This window comes from Notolabrus celidotus, chromosome 16 (assembly GCF_009762535.1).
Source record: "Notolabrus celidotus isolate fNotCel1 chromosome 16, fNotCel1.pri, whole genome shotgun sequence".
In the NCBI taxonomy this organism is placed as follows: domain Eukaryota; kingdom Metazoa; phylum Chordata; class Actinopteri; order Labriformes; family Labridae; genus Notolabrus; species Notolabrus celidotus.
In genome coordinates this window covers 16,558,865-16,580,838 of record NC_048287.1, presented here as the reverse complement: position 1 = coordinate 16,580,838, position 21,974 = coordinate 16,558,865, and the positions used below count along the sequence as shown (strand labels likewise).

At 41.2% G+C, this 21,974-nt stretch overlaps 1 protein-coding gene across 44 annotated transcripts in view; it reads left to right on the top strand.

Moving 5' to 3' along the window:
* clasp2 (cytoplasmic linker associated protein 2) overlaps nucleotides 1–21,974 on the top strand; it is a 75,060-nt gene that overhangs the window by 7,182 nt on the left and 45,904 nt on the right. For all 44 annotated transcript variants that reach the window (XM_034705439.1, XM_034705455.1, XM_034705450.1 and 41 more), the window contains exons 2-7: nucleotides 1,136–1,214; nucleotides 7,725–7,828; nucleotides 8,402–8,493; nucleotides 12,216–12,291; nucleotides 13,137–13,234; nucleotides 18,699–18,769. In XM_034705439.1, coding sequence (XP_034561330.1) covers nucleotides 1,136–1,214; nucleotides 7,725–7,828; nucleotides 8,402–8,493; nucleotides 12,216–12,291; nucleotides 13,137–13,234; nucleotides 18,699–18,769 — 520 coding nt within the window. The remainder of the gene's footprint in view (nucleotides 1–1,135; nucleotides 1,215–7,724; nucleotides 7,829–8,401; nucleotides 8,494–12,215; nucleotides 12,292–13,136; nucleotides 13,235–18,698; nucleotides 18,770–21,974) is intronic.

Here is a 21,974-nt window from a genome sequence, read left to right as displayed (position 1 = left end):
GTGACTTTCCAGTCAGATTTCAGGATATTTTCATTTGATGAAGAATGACTGTGTGCAAAACATCCAGATGAATAGAAAAAAATAATCTTTCTACACTTTCTTCATCTTTCTCGACACTTTAGTCTGCCTTCCTTTTTATCAAAGTCCCAGATCACACATCAATAAAACATGTCTTTTTTATAGTCTAGCAAAAAGAAAGAACATTGTTTTAAGTTTAATTTACCTGGACCTATCATTAAAACCTTAGTTAATAATCTATGCATTATTTTTAGTGTGATGCAATTAGAACAAAAATCCATAAAATAAAAGTGTATTTGTGTTTTCTTGGACATCAAGTTAAACCTCTTCAGTTCCTATTGGTGCTTTGTTCTGTATGTCCATGTTGTCACCAGAGAATGGAGCAGGCTGAGGGACCTGTTCTTTATTTATTCACTCAAACTTAAAGCAAACTGAACAGGTGGTTGGAAAAGTACCCTCTTGCTTATGTTACTATGCACAGCAGCTCACAGGATCCTCAGACTGAATGTGCAAAAGCTACTGTCATGGGTTGAGAGTTTATTTTTAAATGTGGATAGCTTTTATGAATCTGTGCTTACAATAAGACCTCTAAATTAATATTGTAGGGTCAGTGGAATGACCATTAGACAGTCACCGTGTATTTCCGCTACTATTTTCTTTCTTTCCGTTTTTTTCTCATGTGACTCGACTGGCACAGACTTGTCACTTCCTGTTTTTACTTTGTCGCCTTGTTAGAGTCAGCTTGAATAAACTGCAGCCAGCATCAGTTTGACTCTATGTATGTGTCTGTGTGTAGCGCCAAAAGGCTCATCCTGATGTCAGAACATTGGGAACTCAAGTTTAAAAGCTGTTGGCAGACTGACTGAACATGAAAAATTTACCTTACACTGTCTCGGCTGTTTTGCAGAGTCAGCAAAACTGGAGAGGCAGTGTGATTCAGCATTTATCAAATCCCCTCAGTTTGCCAAGATCAGAGAAATGTGCTCAAATTAAAAAGCACAGGAATCAGCTGCAGCTGTTATCAACTTGAAAGAATACATATTGTTTAATGGTTGTCAAAAGTTCAGATGCATGACCTACAATAACCTTTACCTCTGTCTCACCCTGTGTTTTGCAGGTGGCGTTGATGGGGATAGATATCTGCGGTGCGTTTGTGGACCGATTGGGGGAACGGTTCAGAGGATTCCTGGGCACAGGTGAGAAATCCAACCTGTCTCTATTATGACATCCTTTGGTCTTTGCACAGGGGGCTTTTTAAGAAACTGTTCAATTATACACAAGAAAACAAATACAACGAGACGGATAGACAGGCCCATGTCGGTCGTTTACATCAGCAGGTCTGTAAGTTGAAATGAAAATCTTCTTTTAAAAGTGGATAGGAGTCCCAAACAATCCTCTTCTATCTAGAGCTAAGACTCTTCTAAATGCATGAAACTAATAATAAGGAATTTTTGGATATCGCAGCACCACATTCACACTTATTGTCACGAATCATTCATTCTTTGCAAAACTGCCTACAAAAAGTGAGGCTTTGCAAGGCTGAATGTCTTCTCTGTGATGGAGGATTAAGTCAGCTGTGGGGAAGAAAAATATTGAGCTTCTGAGAACAAAGTGGTAATGTTATGAGAATAGTAGTTAGAGAAAGAACTTTGCAAATTTACAAGATTGGGAAAAAAAAGTTTGAAACTTTAAGATGAATTTGTAAATTGACAAGAAAATCTTGCAATATTATGTGAAAAACTTCCGTCCATCCATCCACCAGTTATCTTGACGGCTTATCCCGTTTCGGGGTCGCGCGGGGCTGGAGCCTATCCCAGCCGACTTCAGGCGGAATGCAGGGTACGACCTGCACAGGTCACCAACCTATCACAGGGCAAACCTGGAGAGACAGATGACCATTCACGCGCACTCTCACACCTAATGACCAATTACCCAGAGAGAACCCACATGTGCACACTGACAACGTGCAAACTCTGCACAGAAAGGCACCCGCACCAACTGGGGATTCAAACCAGGATCCTTCTTGCTGTGAGGCAACAGCGCTACCCATGATAAAAACTTGTAAATTAGAAATAGTTGAGTCATTTGTCATAAATGTACAGTAAGGAACACGTCAATTTAAAGAAAAAAGTTAAAATAAAAAAAATAAAAACCCTAGAAAATGTACACAAATATACTTGAAGATGATGAAAAACTAATTGAAAGTTTATACAGACAAATTCTTGAGTTTGCAAGAATCAAATAGTTTTTTTTATAGGAATAAATTCATACGTCTAGCATAAAAAAAGTTGTGATATTACAAGAGTAAAGTAATTTTTTACAAGAATATGGCAGAGATGTGATTTTTTTGATTCCGCTTGAGGTCTGGGGGCTGGGAAGGGTTCTGATTGGACAGGGGCGGGCGTGACGTATTTACGTTTACCGGAAGAAAACAGACTCCAGTTCCTGCTTCTTTTATTTTCGGTTACAACATGGAAGACCACACAATAAGTACAACTTTCGCTTTGATTTTGATTATAGTTTTGAATAAGCAGCTCGACACAAACATACTGCTTCACTTTCGTCAGCTGAGGAGGAGAAGAGAGATAGAGGACCGGAGAAGGAAGGCGGAAGACCGTACTTTGTCAAATCAAAGCCGGTTAGTGCAACAGCTGCTCTACCTCAGCCTGGAATATGTGCCCGCCAGCGCAGAATATGTGCGTCATTGCGACAGGACAAGGGAACGAGCATGCGCAGAACGACCAGAATTAATTTAAAGTGGAATGAACGTATACATGATCGAGGAATTATTCAATTTGGATTTGAAATCAGAATAAACCAGCCACTTACTCCGGATTTAAGTTTAATCCGGAATGGTCATTTTCATTCAGAATTAGGTGTTTACATTGTCATTTTAAATCTTTTTAAAGAGGATTTAATTTTAATTCTGAATTAAAGAGGAATTAAAAGTCTCATGTAAACGTAGCCACTGTGAGAGCAAAGGAATCTATGAATCATATATACACATTGAAACATATCTATAATGAAGGGAGGAAACAAGCTGCTCAGTGAAATGAGGAGAACTTCACGCTAAAATGTGATGTCACTTTTTATTTCCAAGCTTTCAGGCTAATGCTTGTGTTGGGCCTGAACTCATCTGGTAGTCTTGAATTGGCAGCTGTGAGCCATGTTAGTGTTTGTGCTTATGAGAATTATTATGTTCATAATACTGAGATTTTACATGAAGGGTGGTGTTATTTGTTTTATTGTTGTTTAGGCTTTTCATAGTTTTTGGCATATGTCCTTTCATTTTTCCTCTCACTTCCACTTTGTTGTTCCTCTGAAACTGATCTGCTCTGAAGCCAGCACCCTCCTCTCCCGCTCATTATACATCCTTTGGTCTCTATATTTAGTCTCTGAATTGTCTACCATACTCCATCTCGGTCTTATACTCCACAAAACCACTCCTCACATCTAAATGACCTCATACACTGAGTCTTGTATCAGATTCTATGCTCTGCGAGTGTGTGTGTGTGTGTGTGTGTGTGTGTGTGTGTGTGTGTGTGTGTGTGTGTGTGTGTGTGTGTGTGTGTGTGTGTGTGTGTGTGTGTGTCTGTGTCTGTGTCTGTGTGTGTGTCTGTGTGTGTGTTATGTCAGTGGCAGACTTTTGTGTGCACCAGCTTAAGGTGTCACCAGCTGTCTTTGTCAGCCAGACAGGCTCTTGTTCCCTGCAAACACACTCAGTCCTGCAGTGCAGCTTTGGGATGAGTGGACCTGTCATACTGTGAAAAGTCTGTCACCACACACACACACAGTTGCTCACTGTGCCTTCGCCTGGCTCTGTGTATGAGTGAGTGAATGCGGTGGAAGTGTGTGTTTCACTTTGATGGTAAAAACATCTCTCTGAGCCACCGCTGGCTCTGGATACTCCCTTCCCTCCATCTGACTTCCATTTCTCCTTTCCTGTTCTCTCTCTCTCTCTCTCTCTCTCTCTCTCTCTCTCTCTCTCTCTCTTTCTCGCTCTCTCTCTCTCTCTCTCTCTCTCTCTCTCTCTCTCTCTCTCTCTCTCTCTCTCTCTCTCTCTCTCTCTCTCTCTCTCTTTCTCTCTCTAGCTCTCTCTCTCTCTCTCTCACTCTCTCTCTCTCTCTCTATCCTTCTCTGCACCCACCCTCCTCCCACACACTCGCACACACAAGTACACATACAGACATACCCACAGAAGGGATGAGGGTGACATAGACACTGAGTGATTGTATTGATCTACAGAACTGACTAATTGCATGCTGCTGTTACTGTGTGTGTGTGTGTGTGTGTGTGTGTGTTTGTGTGTGTGTTTGTGTGTGTGTGTGTGTGTGTGTGTGTGTGTGTGTGTGTGTGTGTGTGTGTGTGTGTGTGTGTGTGTGTGTGTGTGTTTGGGTGTGTATTTGTGCTGTAACTCCCAGGTGTGTGAGAGGACAGATGGAAGTGAAACATATGATTCACATAAGAGCACTTTGACATGTTAATACGTTAGCTTGATAGCTGTGGCAGTTACTATATAGCGTGCTGTGATTAGCCGACCAGCTTGAAAAAAATGAAACAGTTCAAGTGAACTTGCCACATACAAGCAAAGTATGTGTTTGTGTGTCTGTATTTCCATCTTTACTCCTGCAGATGACGTCGTGTGCAACAATGCCCCCCTGTCATTTTCTGTTTGGGGGTATTGTCCTTTGTTGCCAAGGCAGCCACTTGTTATGGTAACATAATGAACGCACGCGCACACAGTACAGGAAAAGGACAGATGACATCACCGCTCTTGCTGAAGTTTCAGACTAAGAATGTGGGTAGGAGTTTGTGTCTCTGTGTAATTATGTCATTGCTTGATCTGCTTGAAGGCAGTTTTGAGTTTAGTTAGCTCAGAAAGATTCTACTCAATATTTACAGTCATAGACCATAGACTGTATAAATAATAGACCTAGTATCTGTGACGTCACCCATCTGTTCCTGAGCGCTGTTTTGAAGCCAATTGACGGCGGCAGCCATATTGGAAATGAGGAACTCAACCAGTCATGGGCTGTTTTCGAAACGGCCTGCTACATACTACCTACTAATGTAGTAGGCAGTAGGTTCTGCCTACTACATACTATGTTTGAATTTAGAATGTATTATGACTGTTCTGTTGGATCTGTGTTGCAGTACGCTGAGCCAGACGTCACTACATTTCCAGTTTCGGAATGCGGAAGTAAACAACGGCGAAGCAGATAGAGAAACTGCTTCTTTAGCATCCACTTATGATTTAGAAAGTTAGGAAGTGGTTTTGGCATACTGCAGATTTTGCTCTTATTCACATACTACTTACTACATACTGAGTTTTGGCCAAATCAGTACGTATTGCTAGTATAGTAGGCGGTTTTGAAAACAGCCATAGTGTGACATAAAGGGGCGGAGTATAGTCAGTCATGTCCTTATTTGGGCAAAAACTTGTAATCTTAATATCTTCTGAAAAATGTCACCCCTCGTACAGTGTGTGCCGATAGAGAAATTAGCTATGTAGAGACAAGCCGTTTTTTGAACCAGGCTGTAAACATGTTTATTAATGCTGCAAATATCGTCTTTTTTAAATTGGTCTGTATATGGTTTCTGGTGTTTCTGCAGCCAGCCTCAAGCGAATTCTTGATGAATTGCAGTTTATAACACTTCCGTATGGGCTTCATACTTTGAGACTGAAGGTTGCCACTTGTTACAGACATTGTATTGGCATCTGCTTGTTTGCAGTGATTTTGAGCTCACAGCCAGCAGTCCACAGGTCAGCACTGATAAACATTAAGGGGCCAGGTGACTTCATAGTGTATCAGTCTGTTTGCAATAGATGCAAATGCAGCATGTGCATCAAAGTGACTTTGAAAAAAGATGAAAATAATGAGCTATGCAAAGGCTGTGACAGATGGCAGAGCAGAGTCACACAGCGTGCAGAAAGAAGCAGGACTTCAACAGCAAACAAACGAAGTCTGGAGCCTTCCTGTATGATTGTGCGGAGCGGTTTTTAATTTTTTTTTAGAAGAGAAACACAAACAATCAGAAAATGATGTCTTAATTTACCTTTTCACCGCATTGCTTTCTTTACTGACACTCTTTCTATTCACTTTATCTCTTGGTAGATCAACCACAGCTGCCTTCTCTGTCTTTCTCCTTTGTTCATGGCTGCTTTGGATTAAAACATGACCGTGTATCTGTTTTTATCACACACTTTGGTGTATTTTTAATTTATACATCCAGTGCAATGGAAAAATAACTGATATTGTGTTGTTTTGTATTTTTTTTGTATTGAAAAGTATCAAAGTATCAAAAAATTGGACAACCACGTTTGCTCCTATTAGTGACCAATTCTCCTATTAGTGATTAAGGAAACAGCAGATTTTAAAAATTCAGTTTAAGCATGGAGAAAATTAGAAATGGGATCTGTGATAGCAAATATGCAGATTTCAATATTTTGTTTATTTACTGGCAGGCCAATATTTATCACAATATTGGTCAATGTTATCCCACATAGCAGACTTTCCTTATATTGTGCAGAACAACTCAATTTCCAATCCCTCCCCTGTCTTTGGCTCTCCTCCAGATGCCCTTTTGTTCCCCCTGGAGATGTAACTCTAAAAACAAATCACAAATGCCTGTTTTTATTGAAAACTAAAAAAAGTATGCACACTCGTTTTTGCAAATGTTCCTTGAACAGGAGAAAATCTGTGAGTCGTTTGGGACTCTTTTAGGCTGCAGATTGAGCTATTGATGTTTTTAAAAGCTGGACGGTGTAAGTGGAATTGACTTAAAGAAGATACTGCTGTGCTCCTGTTGATCATATTGAGGGACCATGTCAGCCATTGAAAGATTTTAAACAGCTTTATGACATTTATGAAGGTCTATGGCACAGCTGAATAAGCTTCTTCAGGTCTTTGAGAGGAATTAAATATTGTTGATTTCACTCTTTTAATGAGGTTTTTTGATAGTCTGAGATATACTGAATATTAACAGACTCACTAAATCATTAAAGAGTATTTATTCATGGTGGCACCCACAAAAGGTCGCCCTTCAAATAAAAAGCTGTCAAGTGCATATTCATCTGATATTGAAGCTGAAAATACCCTCAAAGCTGAGAGCCCTTCTGCTAACTCAGTTTCTCATTTTGTCAAGGATTAGTGTAACTGTTTGAAACATTTGTGTGTTTGCCAGAAGCCTCATACTTTAGCTGGCTGCCAGCATTTAAAGGCTCTTTACAGCATGTATCACTGCATTACGTAGGCCGTGCCACTGGAGCAGTTGTGTGTGTGATAAAGTGTAACTGACGTGAAAGCATTTGATGATCTTGACATTATTTTAGTCACGGTCCATTTCTCGTTTCCTGTCCTCTTGTCTTGTCAGAGCTCTAGCGGTGATGGGGGTATAGCTGTTTACGTTACTTGTTTTTGTCTGTGTCACACAACAACAGACTGTAACCCACACTGAACAAACAGTACACTTTTGTATAATGTGTTTTTTAAAAGCACTCCACTGGGGGGCAGTCTTTGTTATCTTTGAGGTTCACACCCAGCAGAGACTCAGCGTCATGTGTGGCCTCCTTTCTCCTGTGCTGGATGTAAACACTGAACATGAAACTGAATTTTTTTCCACATGTCATAGATAGGCTCCATCACTAACCCATACTCTGCATCTTGTCTTTTTCCCGTTCACTGACCTCTTTTTCTTCTCTGTAGTTGTGCCAGCTTTGGTGGACAGGATGGGTGATGGGAAGGACCAGGTCAGGGAGAACAGCCAAGCTCTTATCCTTCGCTGTATGGAGCAGACTGCCTCGCCCATGGTGAGACACATATAACATATTTATTGAAATATCACTCTCAGGACCATGTCTCAGCAAAACTTGTTTTAAGATATGTAAAATATTTCCAAGGTTATTTGTTGTATTTCAAGTCCAGGCACAGATAGAAGATAGTATGAATTAAAGGAGGGATACTGTGTTGCTTTGTGTCTTTTTGTGCTGCTACAAAAGCCACTCCACAGCAAACCAATTCAGCCCAATTGTAGTTATTTGGGAGAAAGCCTGATCAAGTTACAAATCAGAGATTGCAGACAAATTACAGCCACCTCCACATCAATAAGTAATCGCTACAGCTGAGAGGAATTCTGCGTTCAGGGCTCCCTCTTCTGGATAATAAAATAACTACACATGCTACATCTCCAACCTGCTTTGTCTTATCTCCACAAAACACACATGTATATCTCCACTGTTTGTACTCGGTACTCCATAATCTGCTCAAACCCAGACGAGCTGCCTTCGTAGAACCTTCCGCTGCTTCTCCCTTCTGACTTTCTTTTTTTTTTTTCATCTCCATCTCTCCTGTCTCTCCTCCAACTCCCCCTCTCCTCTGTCCAGTATGTCTGGGAAAGGCTACTTCCTGGTTTCAAACACAAGAACTTCCGCAGTCGAGAGGGAATCTGCCTCTGTCTCAGTGCCACGCTCAGCATGTGAGTAACTTCCTCCTCTCCATCTTTGACACTTCCAGCATGAAATGCAAGAGATCACTCTGTGATTCAAAAGGTATGACAAGTAGCAGATTTTATCTAATTTTCTGGGCAGAAAGTCATCATATGTAAACATAAAATGTATCTCATAGTTCTTAAACTGTAAGCCATTGATTTATTATTTAACTGTGTGGGATACCTCTCTGAAGTAAGGTTTTTTTTGTGTGTTACTACTGCTCTACATCAGCATGCCCAAATTTCTCTCTTCAAGAAACACACAAAGTCTCTGTCTCAGGATTAATCTTCTTAGCTGCAGAAGGGGCACATGCGTGACAAGAGGCACCACCACTGTAGTCATGTGACATTCACAGTCCTCAAGCATACATGACACTGAATCCTTCCTGTTCAGAATCTGTTAATTATTTTTTATAACACATCTATCATAGTGAACCTGCATCTGTCACTCTGAAAGTCTCATTAAGCTAACCCAGGGGTTCTCAAACTTTTTTGGCTTGTTTACTCCCTTTCAAAAACAATTTCAGCCAAGTTCCCCCTTATGTGGCCAAGAAAAATGTTCAGGAAATAATATGGGGAAACAAACATAAATAAATGTATGCATGTGGTTTTACAGTGTCATAATTCAATTTAAAAATAGTGCCCTATTTGATGTTACATTGAAATAAAAATTAAATGCTGTTTTTTTAATCAGATTTCTTTAAAATATGTTGTGATGCAACTTTTTTTTTTTTTTTTTTTTTTACATTTGTCACCTACCCCTTGCAGTTTTCCCACGTACCTCCATTTGAGAATCACTGAGCTAACCCACCTATACCGTGTACACCCAGTTCAGATCCATGCAGGTTGTGGTTTACTGTTCATTCTACTTAAAGGTTACTACACAGAAAATCTGTGCTGTTGGTGTGACAGTGCTAATTTTAGCATCTTTTTGCTAATGGAAAGCGACACCTTTGTGCTAAATGCTAATCTGGTAGCAGAAGGTGTCTGCTGAGCCAAAAACAGTGTCTGTAAGTCCTAAGTTGTAAAACGTTGCTGATTAATGTTACAGTTCTGGGTTTTAACCTGTGTGGAGCATGACTTCTGTGCCAAAGCTGCTATGAGGAGCTGGTTATGGATGACTGAATTAGTATTGGTTCCTCTTTATTAGATACAAAAGCAAACATGAACATTGCATAAAGATTGGTTGTTTCCATATAGTTATTTTTAGTGCCTGAAAACACTGCCAGTAGAAAAGTGTCAGATGAGGTGATTAACAGCGCACTAAACACACCTTTTTTTTCTTTTTTCTTTTTTGACATTTTCTTCATGGGTGATACATTTGACTGTAAAAAGACAGCATGTAGGGATTTAATGTGCAAAAACATGACATATGCATGTACAAGGCAAAATCAGCAGAGAGAAGATGAGAGCAGAGTTGGAGTTACTTTGGAGCCAATGGGAGCTCAGCTTTAATCAGGAGGAGTCTGAACTCCATGACTGTAGGAGGATGTCTTTCACTTTTCACGATGCTATCATACTTATACAGCTTTTTCCCTCTGAAGTTAAGCTTTATGTGCCTGTGGGAAGTAGCATAAACAAGCCAAGATGCGTGACTATCACTCAACTGTTGTTTCAGAACAATGGACAACGCAATTAGATGTGCGTCTGAGGTGCATGCACCAAACATTGCATGATAAACATGTGGGACGTGTGTGTGTGTGTGTGTGTGTGTGTGTGTGTGTGTGTGTGCGTGTGTGCGTGTGTGCGTGTGTGCGTGTGTGTGCGTGTGTGTGCGTGTGTGTGTGTGTGTGTACCAGGCAGAGAGAGCAGAACGAGTGTGTGCATGTAAGACCACAAATTGAGCGGTTTTACTTTCTGGTAGCAAAATTGCAAACCTTTTCTATGGTTTATTTTAACTCGGCTCCTATTGTTAGTCTTTTTTAGGGACCCCCGTAAAGCTCAGATTGTAATTCAAACCCTGGATGAGGACAGGAGGCACATAGATTGCAAGCTGTACTCAATACAACAGCATACACAACAGAAGTCTCTGTATGAGGATCAATAATAAACAGATGAACGTTTTACCACTTGTCAACAAAGCTGTTAATTTATTTTAACATGTTTATCTCATTCTGATTGCATTGCATTAATGGAAATATGGCTATGGACTTAATGCAAGCCAATTACTTATCCCCAGCATATTCTAGAGTTAGATAATGATTAAAACTGATATATCACAATGTTCAGAGTGATCCATAGCAATCGACAATGCAACCGTTGTTTGGGTGCACACAGAGCAGTGCTCAAGCAAAGCAGGACAGGGTGTTAGCCTTAAAAATCTGAGTCTGAATGTGTAAATAAATTGTATATGTGAGGGCAGAATCTCACCACACGACATGAGGAAGGGCAGCAAAACTCCTGCTGCTCTGCTGAAGACTGGTAGTGGATTTGGCTATTACACAATAAAACCACACATTGCTAGCATCAAACTAAACCTGCTCTGCTGCCATCTATGACTTTGGTCCACAATTTTGCACGACTAAGCATATGTTTCTTTATTCTTGACATGTTTTTTTTTCCCCGTGAGGTATTTGTCATTGCTGGGTTTTCATTAGTTGTAGTCAGTGGTGGACAGTAACAAAGTAAATATACTTGAGTACAGTACTTAAGTACCCTTTTTGAGTATCTGTACTTTACTTTTTTGGGGGAACGTATTACTTTTACTCCACTACATTCAGAAGACAATTATTGTACTTTTTACTCCACTACATTTCTATCAGTGCTCTAGTTACTCACTACTTTTGCTTTGAAGTCAGCTCATGAATTTCCTTCTCTTTCTGAAATCTGATCCCTAAGACAGTAAAATGTGTTTGTGTAGTTCCGTTTGTCTCAGTGGTTTAGTCACACCTGTATATGGAGCAAACGCAGTGCAAATTTCACTCAGATCAGGCAGTTCATTTAGAGGTGGTAATGATGGCTATAATTCTCCACCTGAGCACCCATGTCCATATCTTCAGCCTGTGTTAGAGGGTTTTGAAATGAAGAATAATATGTATCGTTTGAAATGTTGTCCCTGTTTCCCACTCTGCACAAACATACAAAAATTCCCTGTCCAATGTGAAAAAGCGTGCTGAGCTACGTAACATTTGTTTCATTTTAGATGAAGATCATAAGTTGTCTGTGCTTGGAGTAACTTAGCTGCTGTTTTTATTACATGGTATAGTTTTTAGAGATTTCAAGTAATGGTTTCTAAATAAACAGAGTGTAAAAGAATATACTTCTATGTATTCTTAACTGCATTTATGTATTGTGAAAATACAACGTTTTGAGATTTTTTAAGAAGTACTTTGAATACTTAAGTATTTTTATAAGCAAGTACTTCAGTACTTCAACTCAAGTAATGATTTGACTGAAAAACTTTCACTTGTATTGGAGTAATATTTGACATGGAGTATCTATACTTTGACTTGAGTAATGTAGATGTGTACTATGTCCACCACTGGTTGTAGTCAGCTACCTTTATTTTAGAAGTGTTAGCGTGAATTAAGTACATTATACAGTTGACTTTTCCTCCATAGAATCAGTGTTTTTCTCTTGTTTCTGCAGAACGTGCTAAGATTGAGAGGCATGATGTATACTTGACTGCAGAGATGTTCATACCTGTATTACATAGAGATGAATACATATCATCCCTCTCATTTCCTTGTCCTCTTTTGGCTCTCTTTCAGGTTTGGAGCTCAGCCGCTGAGCCTCAGTAAACTAGTTCCTCATCTGTGCACTCTGACTGGAGACCAGAACCCACAGGTAAGAAAGACAAGGCAGTTCAGCAACATGATCCCTCAATATCTATTTATACTGTAATATCTGTGTGTGAGTACATCCATTGGTGCTGTTAGGGGTCATTGTGTGCCATGGATCATTCTGCTAAGCCTGTGGTTTAGCTATCAGCTATCATCCGCAGTGTGTTGGCAGGCATCCTCAGGCAGCTCTGTGATCATTATAGTTATTAGTGAGGAGAAGGGCTCTATAGAGACCCCCCATCCAACGTCACAGCTGAATCATGAGCACCAAAACCCAACCATTAACTCACACATGGGTACTAGATGAGTGCGTGTGTGTGTGTGCGCACGTGCGTGCATGCGTGTGCATGTGCTTGTGTGTGTGTGTTGAGAGAGAAGGATTGAGAGAGGTTGGTTTAACTTCCCGTGGAGTTGCACCCCAAAGCTGAAATCTGCTCCTGCCGTCTACCCAATGATTATCTACCCACACACTGCCCCGACCAGTCAACATCCTCGATCGGCCCGCCCACCCTCAGTTACAGTGAATTTCTTTAACAGCGTCCTGCTACCCAATCACAGCGGTTCTCTCAACATGACCAGCAAATCAGCCAGCTCACATTAAAAAGAATGGAAATGGGCCCTGAAGGGATTATTCTTTAATGTGTTTGCCACCCTAAATCTGGGTAATCCCAGACAACAGGGGAAGAGTGTAATCTGTATGGAATTATAAAGGGAAATTAACCATAATCTTAACAACAGATTGTTACATGGTTTACCCGAGCAAGCATGGTGTTTAAGCCTCAGTGTGTAGGTGTGTGTGTGTGTGTTTGTGTCTTGGGTTTTAATAGGGGTAATGTCTTCTGTGCGTAGGTACGAGAGGCTTCCATAACTACATTGGTGGATGTTTATCGTCACGTTGGAGAGAGGGTCCGAGCAGATCTGGGGAAGAGGGGACTGCCTGCCGCACGGTGAGTTTTTGGATATGTCAGTTATTGATAAGAGGTGTGTGTGTGTGTGTGTGTGTGTGTGTGTGTGTGTGTGTGTGTGTGTGTGTGTGTGTGTGTGTGTGTGTGTGTGTGTGTGTGTGTGTGTGTGTGTGTGTGTGTGTGTGTGTGTGTGTGTGTGTGTGTGTGTGTGTGTGTACGCCCCTGACTTGTGTGGAGGGTCCACAAGTCCCGTGGCCTTGGCACTCAGTCTGTCCCAGGCCACACCATGCACCACCCTGCCCTTCACACACACAGAGGCACTTTCATCCAGAGCACAATGCTGACTGGCCGGGGGAGGAGGGCAGGAGGGAGGCAGAGGGGGTACAAAGGCGTTGGGTGGAGAAACAGAGTTGGGGAAAATTTGTGTGTGTCTGTTTGTAAGTGCCATCTGAAGAGCTCCATTGAGGACTCGCGTCCTTCTTTGGTCGTCCTGGTTACGTGTACTGGGTTGGGGGTTATTCTAAGCACACACTGACTGACCCCCTCTGTCTCCCCCTCTCTCCCCTCTTTCTCCCATGTGTGAGATCCAAGCAGCAGCCAGATTTGTGTGCTGCGGACTGCTCACCATGAGTCTTGCGTCTGTGAATGCTGGCTCTGGCCATGTGTCATGTGCTGCGCATATTAAGCCTGTTTGTCTCCAGTGTAAACACACTGTCTGCGTATGTGGGATTTAAACATAGTGCTGCGTGTCTGATAGCTTCAGGTTGTATGTAGAGGTCTGACTGAAGATTACTTTGAGACATGAATCCCTGCCTCAGAGGTATACATTTAATTTGAAACAATCTTTAGTATATGATCACTTCCACGTGAAGATTTGAGGAGTGTTGTATTGCAGTATTTACCAGTAATACCAGAGCATTAGTATGAAACCGAGGTGGAGGTATTTTTGTGTTCTTGTTCGCTTGTGGTTGGTGAGTGGAATTTAGGGCTGCAGCCAGGGTCTTGCAGATCAGATCAGATATCAGCTGTGTCAAGCTAGCCTCAGATTATGGAGAGAAAGGTGGTGCTGGGACAGAGAAGGGGAGCAAAGACGGATTAGAAAAGGAGGTGTATAGGTGGATAGATCATAGGGCTGAACGATTAATCGAATTCAAACTGACATTGCAATTTAATACAATACAATTTTCAAATCGCAAAGGCTGCGATTTAAAAAAAACAAAAACGTTTCATGTACACAGACGCAACCTTACGTGACTGCATGCAGTAGGTGGCTGTAATGCACCTTTAAGCTGGTTTGCCGACGGTCAAAAACCTCCAAAGAACAAGACGTGTGCGAGCGGGGATGAAGAAAACAACTTCAGTCATGCTAAGTTTTGATTTGTTGTTTTGTTGTTGACATCTTTAAAAATGGCCCCAGCAGAAGAACCGATCATAATTAGATGTACAAAATAATCAACATGCTGAATATTAACATGTGGAGCAGGCTTATAAATAATCTCTGCAGACGAGTCAGTGAAGACCCAGACAACATGTGGATTTACTGCAACAGGAAAACCGAACAGGATCATATTTAAGACTCCCAGTGTCCAGTTTTCTGTCTACTGGTTCTTATTGAGACAAATTAGCATGTTTATGTGGTCAGGTGTCAGCCAGGAGCGCAACCGGGTCATAATCAGTCTGGCAGCGGAGAAAAAAGAGAGACCTGTCACTGAGCCGCAGCCCCCAGCTGATCATCTCCGCTGTGTGCAGTCAGCTGATTCACATCAAAACAGGCTTTAAACTTAAAACACTTGTTTGGCAGAATTTTGTTAAGTAGTTGTGGTGAACGCTTACAAGACTGCAAGTCAAAGTATTTAGTAAGTTTACAACTGTAATTCAAGTAGATAAATAAACCGTCTTTCATATTAATTCATGCTTCATTTGCATTTATCTTAACATAAGCCTATGAGAAAGAACAGTTTGTGTATGATAAATCTGATATTGTTTATTATCATACAGATTGATTTATTGCTTGTGTTTGTTGAAAAATACATGAAGAGGACCTTGAAAAAATAATCGCATGTTAAATCGCAATCACAATATTACGTTCAGCCCTAATAGACCATCAGTGGAGGCAGAGGGGTCAAAGTGACGAGTTAACCAGAGGACTGGACGGACTTTAATGTGATCTTTAACACTTTTATTCAATACATTTAAAATTCTGTGTCTTGCCCCTTGCACTCATGGGAACTGAAATCTTACCGAAGTCTAATGTATCATAACAAACCTGGTTGTGTGTTTTTTGTTTGTATGAAAAGTTGTTTACTCTTCAAACAGAAATAATTGCGTGTTGTTCTGGTGGCCTTAAATAATGAGTGTTGTTAAATTTTCCATGAAGGTCACAATCTGAATCCTGCTTCCCTGCAGAAAGCTTTCAATGTGATTTGACTTCCACAACTTACCCATTAACATTTCCCTTTTAAATGAATATCTAAATTCACACTGATCTTGAGACACACATCACCTCTTGGGCGTTTTCACCTTTATTGATCGGAAAGTTGAAGAGAGAAAGGAAAAGGGGGGAGTAGAAAGAGGGGAAGACATGCAGCAAAGGGTTTAGTCGGACACAGACAGCTCTTCAGTTTACAAATACTGAACTTATTACATTAATCCTCAATGACTATTCAAAGCTCTCAGTGTAACTGTGTGAGACTTAATGGTTCTTATTTTAAATCAATGTTTTAAATTAATTTAAAATCATAAAACCATGTTGATTTAATCTATTTTGCCTTTGTGAATCCATTACTTTTCAGAAAGAGTGTGCTGTCAATGAATCCAGTGCGGTGAAGGCAGTTTGGTCAGTCACTGGTCTTTCAGCTTTGCAGGAGTAGCTGTTGACTGACAGATGGCTGCTCCTGGAAGTTGGTGTGGATTTAAGGGACCTGTGGAACAGTAGCACCTGTGTTTCAGTGACTTCAGTCTAATTGGAATATGTGCAGATCATCTTGGTGGCGAGTCGACTGTGTTTCAGTGGTGGAGTTGGTCGTCTCTCAGTAGGAAGGTCTGGGGCTGGATCCCAGGTCTCGATGGGTGCTTCACATTGCAGCCTCTGCCATCATTGTATGAATTTAGTGTGAAGACTAGAAAGAGGAGCTGTATAAACACAATCAATTTACCATTTATCTTCAAATCTATGGCACAGTGTGGGTCCTTCTGTCTGCACAGTCTGCCAATAAAGGTGAAAAAAAGTAGTTTACAGACGGTGTGTCAGACGGCGCCTGTCATCACCTAATTTTAGGTTTGTCCTCAAACATGTCCCAGAACGTTCAGAACGGGATTACAAAACATTTTCACTTTCAGGTCAGTTCATCTGCTATCTGTTCATCACAGCTGTACGATGTTTGTGTTTGTCAGATGAGATCACTCGGCTGACAGTGAACCTGATGAGCTCTTTGAACCGGCGTTGACGGGGGTTTGACCTGCTCTGGCTGTCAGTCTGAATGGATCAGAGTGAACCATCTGACCTGGCTGTTTGACCCAACATGTCCCTTTCCTTTGTTAAATGAGGGTCAGGCACCTCCTGGACTTCTTTGGGTCTGTTAAGATGTCATTTCATGGTTGTTTAACTTTAAAGATCATTCATAGAAGTTTCTTATTGGCTTTAAGAACTCAGACAGTTAGCTTTTCTCTGTGAGTGAGAACTAGTGGTAAACCATACAGAAGTACTGTTGTAAACTTAAGTCTGTGTTTACAGCAACAACAAGGATTAACCCTAGACAACAGTCTCCTGTCATTTAGGTAAATGCTGGCTGATGGAGCGTTCAGTAGATTGCCTCATGTGCACATTGTGTGTTTGAAGGGAGATGAACTTCCTGAAAAGTGAGGTGACAGACTGAGAGCTTCATTCTTTCCAGAAAGGACCCTGAAATTAAAAGACCTGAAGAGGTAGGGAGGTGGGATTGGGAGAAGAGAAACAAAAGGAGGGGAATATTGGAAAGTGGGGGGAGAAGGAGAGGCAAGAGGGGGGGAGGAGTGGCATTGCTTTCTGTCTCTTGCTATCCATACAGCCCCTCCCCCTCTGACAAGTGTGTGTATATGTATTTGTGTGTGTGTGTCTGGTTACAAGAGGAAGGTTATGTAAAGGGTAACTGAATCTCTTTGCTGCCTGTCACACAAACTGACTCTCTCTCACACACACACACACACACACACACGCACACGCACACGCACACAGACCCTGCCTGAGATTTAACTCTTTATACCAGAGTGTAGCTCCCTCAGCAGGGGTTCTCTGTGAGCTTAGCGTACAGTATGTATGTTCCATAGTAGGTGGTGCTTTGTCATACGACTGTAGCATGCTCTGGTCTCTCGCTGTTCGTCCGTCTCTCTCTCTCTCTCTCTCTCTCTCTCTCTCTCTCTCTCTCTCTCTCTCTCTCTCTCTCTCTCTCTCTCTCTCTCTCTCTCTCTCTCTGTCTCTCCGTCTCTCTCTCCTACACCCTCCCTCCCTCGCTCCCTCCCTCCTTCCCTTGCTCTCAGAGCCACTGCACCATGTTGGATACAAAGAGCTGAGGGAAGCCGAGGACCAGAGTGTGTCACTAGCATGGGAGCTAACGCAACGTTGCACAGCAACGCAGCAACCTATTGATCACCCTGCTGGGAAATACTGAAGGGAATGAGCACTGGAGACTATACACAGGGCTGTTTTTAAAGCGACTGGGCAAATTAAAATGCTAATTTACAAAAGGGAACCACGTGAAAAGGCTGCACGGCTGAGGAGCCCGCTGCAACGCTAATCGTCACATATCTGGAGCTGCCTAGCTATCTGTTAGTTGTGGACCAGCACCCAGACAGGAATACACAGACAGAGAAACAGACAGAGGTTGGTGTATGACTGTTTGCTTTCATCTTTTGCGCTCGCATGTCTTGCTCACCTTTCAGCAAAGCAGAATTAAATGAGGGCACGTTATAGGACGCGGGTTATTATAACGGTGACGTGTTGTGTTATTGTCATTGCAGTCATGTGGATCCACACTGGAGACGTTTGAGGTCATATAATTGTGGAGGGATGTCATTCAGCTTGACTTGTCTGTGTTTTTCTGGGTCATTAAAATGCTGAAGGTTTTATCTGGACATGATAGGACAGAGCTTGGGACTCAGTGTGTGTGTGCGTGTGTGTGTGTGTGTCAGGAGGACTCTTGTGTTGCTGCTGCAGCTTCATGAGTGTGACAGGCATGATGGACACACCCACTCACTGACAGGCGGGGTGTCTGTCCACATGTTGCTGCTGATGATACTTTCACTCAGGGATTCACAGCAGCTCGTCTGTTTCAAACTCATAGCTGTGGGCTGATCAGTCTTCTTTTGATGTTTTTCCAAAGACCTCCTTAATGATCATGATCCAGTACAATGTCTTTATTTTACTCATTTCAATGCATCCAATTTGCAGTCTGTTATTACCTAAGCTTTTGTTGTATTTACGTGTGCTTGCTCTAACCCTCCCCCTTTCTCTCCCTCTTTCTCTCCGCAGGTTACAGACGTTATTCTCTCGTTTTGATGAAGCCTTGAATTCAGGCAACATGGCTCTCAGCCCGAGTCACGGTCAGTGCCTTTTCTCATTTATTTCCCCACAGTTTTTTTTTCTCTGCCTCTGAGAGCCACAGAACCCAAGAGTCATGTTGTCAGGAAAATTTTTCTCAGTATTCGGTGTGCATCTGAGGAGAGGGTGATTGTGTACGGTTTGGTGCGTGCTTGTGCGTGTCTATATCTGCATGTGCTCCGTTTGTTGCCATGAGCTCCTGTAAGAGGACCTAACAGGATTAATGCTTTAATCTGTGTGTGTGTGTGTGTGTGTGTGTGTGTGTGTGCGTGTGCGTGTGCGTGTGCGTGTGCGTGTGTGTGTGTGTGTCTCTGCGATTGTGTGGGTTTGCACGGCTGAGCCAGACCTCGGCCGAAGGCTACTGCTGCAGATGATTTTGTCATCAAGCCGTGGAGTGGGCTGTGGATCCTTCAGGTGTTGTCTGACTGTGGAGTGTTATTGGTATTAATGAAATCCCCTGCAGCCAAGTTTGTCTTAAGGGATTTACTGACACCCATGCAAGAAAGGAAACGGCTCAGGTCAAATGTACTGGGATTGTGATGTGTTTTACGGGTCGTTGTGATAAACATAGAACTCCTACATTTTGATAAATCTAGAAAACAAATAGCTTAACACAGGACATGCATGCAAACACTTATCTATTTATTTCAGATTTATTTCACCATGAAAAACCTCAAGATTAAATATCTCAACTATTGCATTAGTGTAATGTACACATAAACACACGTACAAGCATAGTGAAACAAACATACTGAACTTGTACAGACATGGCAGCACATTTTTTTTTTCAATCTGTTTATTAAGGAAAACAAGATCTCAAGTATCCACAGACACATTTAGCTTTTCATATAACAAGAGTCATTTACCAAAGGCACAGAACTTCCTTTCCCTCAACCTTCCTAAGGAGTTTCACCTGACAATGCATATACAAAGTTTATTATTTCAGCTCTGCAAAAAAGACATCAGTGGGTGTCAAATGTTTCAAATTTATCAAATTGGTCTAACACATATTTCTCTCTTTTGAATGAAAATTAAGAATTCCCTCAACAGCACGTTTTAACTGAGTAACAGACATAAAATACGAAACAATGACAAAGACAGGTCAGCATATCCTGGATCGCATAGCATCCATGAGTAACAGCATATACTGTACAACCTGATGCATCTTCCTCCAAAGACTTCAGTCTGCTTTCAAAACGATTTTAGGACCGGCTCCCTCAGACCCAAATCCTCCTGCAGCAGATTCCAAGCTGCAGGAGCAGCATGCCAAAACCCTTTTCCCCTTATTTCCTGACACACTGAGGGTACAGATAAAATTTAGTCTTGTTAATGACAAATGGATAAAATGACAGAAGTCAGATGGATACAGGTTAACATTTGCCTCATAATTAACAGCACGCATGTAATTCAGTCTGCTGTGGGACAATGCAGGCCGGCCAGCTCTAGCTTACAAGGAGTAAAGAAGAGCTAAGACCTTAAGATTTGTAATGAACCTCTAGGTTCCATGGGGGGAAACGCATTGAGAAGAAGCTTGCATAGATAAAACGGCATAAAAGTAGCAGCAGTAAGTGTTTTTGTTTGCACCACTAGAAGTATTAGTGGGTGAAAAAAATGTCTGAATATTTGTAGTACTGCAGGCCCAAGATGCCAGTAATGTGTTGTGTCTGAGCGGTAGCACAGCCACCTGCTGCAGGCACAGATGACTGATGTCTTTCTGTTGCATGACCCTGTTTAGCAGTATTTTGATCTAGAACATGGAGATACACCTGTATGAAGGCTGTGTCCAGTTAAACTGAAGTATAACACCTCAACAAAAGTTATGTGTACAGGCATGATGGACATTAACTTTCAGGAGGACTGAAGGCTTGTGGTGCTAACTTTGCCAATTTAGGCTGCACTCAGCAAACCAATTTGACGTAGTTTACCCACAGACTCTGTGATCCCATGTTTAACCCTGTGTTTGAAAAAAAGAAATGTTTGACTGTTTTCTGAGATCTTCTTAACTTTAGAATAGAATAGAATGCTTTTATTGTCATTGCAACAAGTACAACGAAATTTGCTATTTAAAAGAGACAAGAAGAATCAAGGTATAAAAAGTAATAAATACAGGAATAAACAAAACACTGTGATACACACACAACATACAAATCAAATCACGGAGCAGCAAAGTTCACACTTGAGAGTGAATTTTTTCCCAGTATTATTATTGCACAGTTTATGTTATTATTGCACTTGTGTATTGAACTTGACTATATTGCACAAAGTCACTATTCAAAAAAGCCCATACTCAAACAGTGTTGAGAGCAGTAATGGCTCTTGCATAAAAACAGTTTTTTAGTCTGTTTGTTTTTTTAATTCTAGTTGGTTAGTTTGAATTAGATTTCGGTTAAAATGGCAAGGAAATTAGTCCCTTGCGAACATCCCGCCCAAAACTTCCACTTCAAATCACCCAGAGAAGTAAAGATGACAGGTTTAGTGGCTTTGTCTTTGAGTTCGTTAACATCATTAGTTTTGTTTCATCAGGATTTTAAGATCAGTTATAACTCACCTCAGATGGAGCCATGGGTATATGGACCACGCATTTAAACCGCTCGGTTTACACGGACCTCTTGTTGAAAGTGCACGGCACTTCTGCTATTTGGAATATTTTGGATTCAAGGGAAACAGCAGTACGGATGAAGGTACCGTGTGACAGTCACATCCTTTATGAATAGTCACTTAAAGTGTTATGAAATGAGGACTAATAATAGAGCTTTTAGATATAATTTAAACATTCAAATATATGCTTGTACTTTACTTATAAAACAACAGATAATTTTCAAACACCCCAAATAAGATAAGAGATAAGAGATTCCTTTACTCGTCCCACAACTGGGAAATTCAAGTGTCACAGTAACAATGACAGTGAAAATATATAAAGCAAACAAGAGCCTATAAAGTAACAATTATTAAAAAGTTATTAGCAATTAAAATTAAAATTAAATTAAAGAGGTAAAAAATAAGCATATCTTAAACACATATATATATTATTGGTTATAGAGTCTGACCACTGCAGGAAGAAAAGACATCAGAGTCATTTTGATAGTTCATACACATATTTATCCCAGTCTTTAGTCACATGAATAGTAAACTGTGGCTTCAGGCTGTGCTCTCTGTGTGGTCAGTCTGCTCTGCTGTTGATGTGGAGCAGAGTCTGTCATTGGCTGT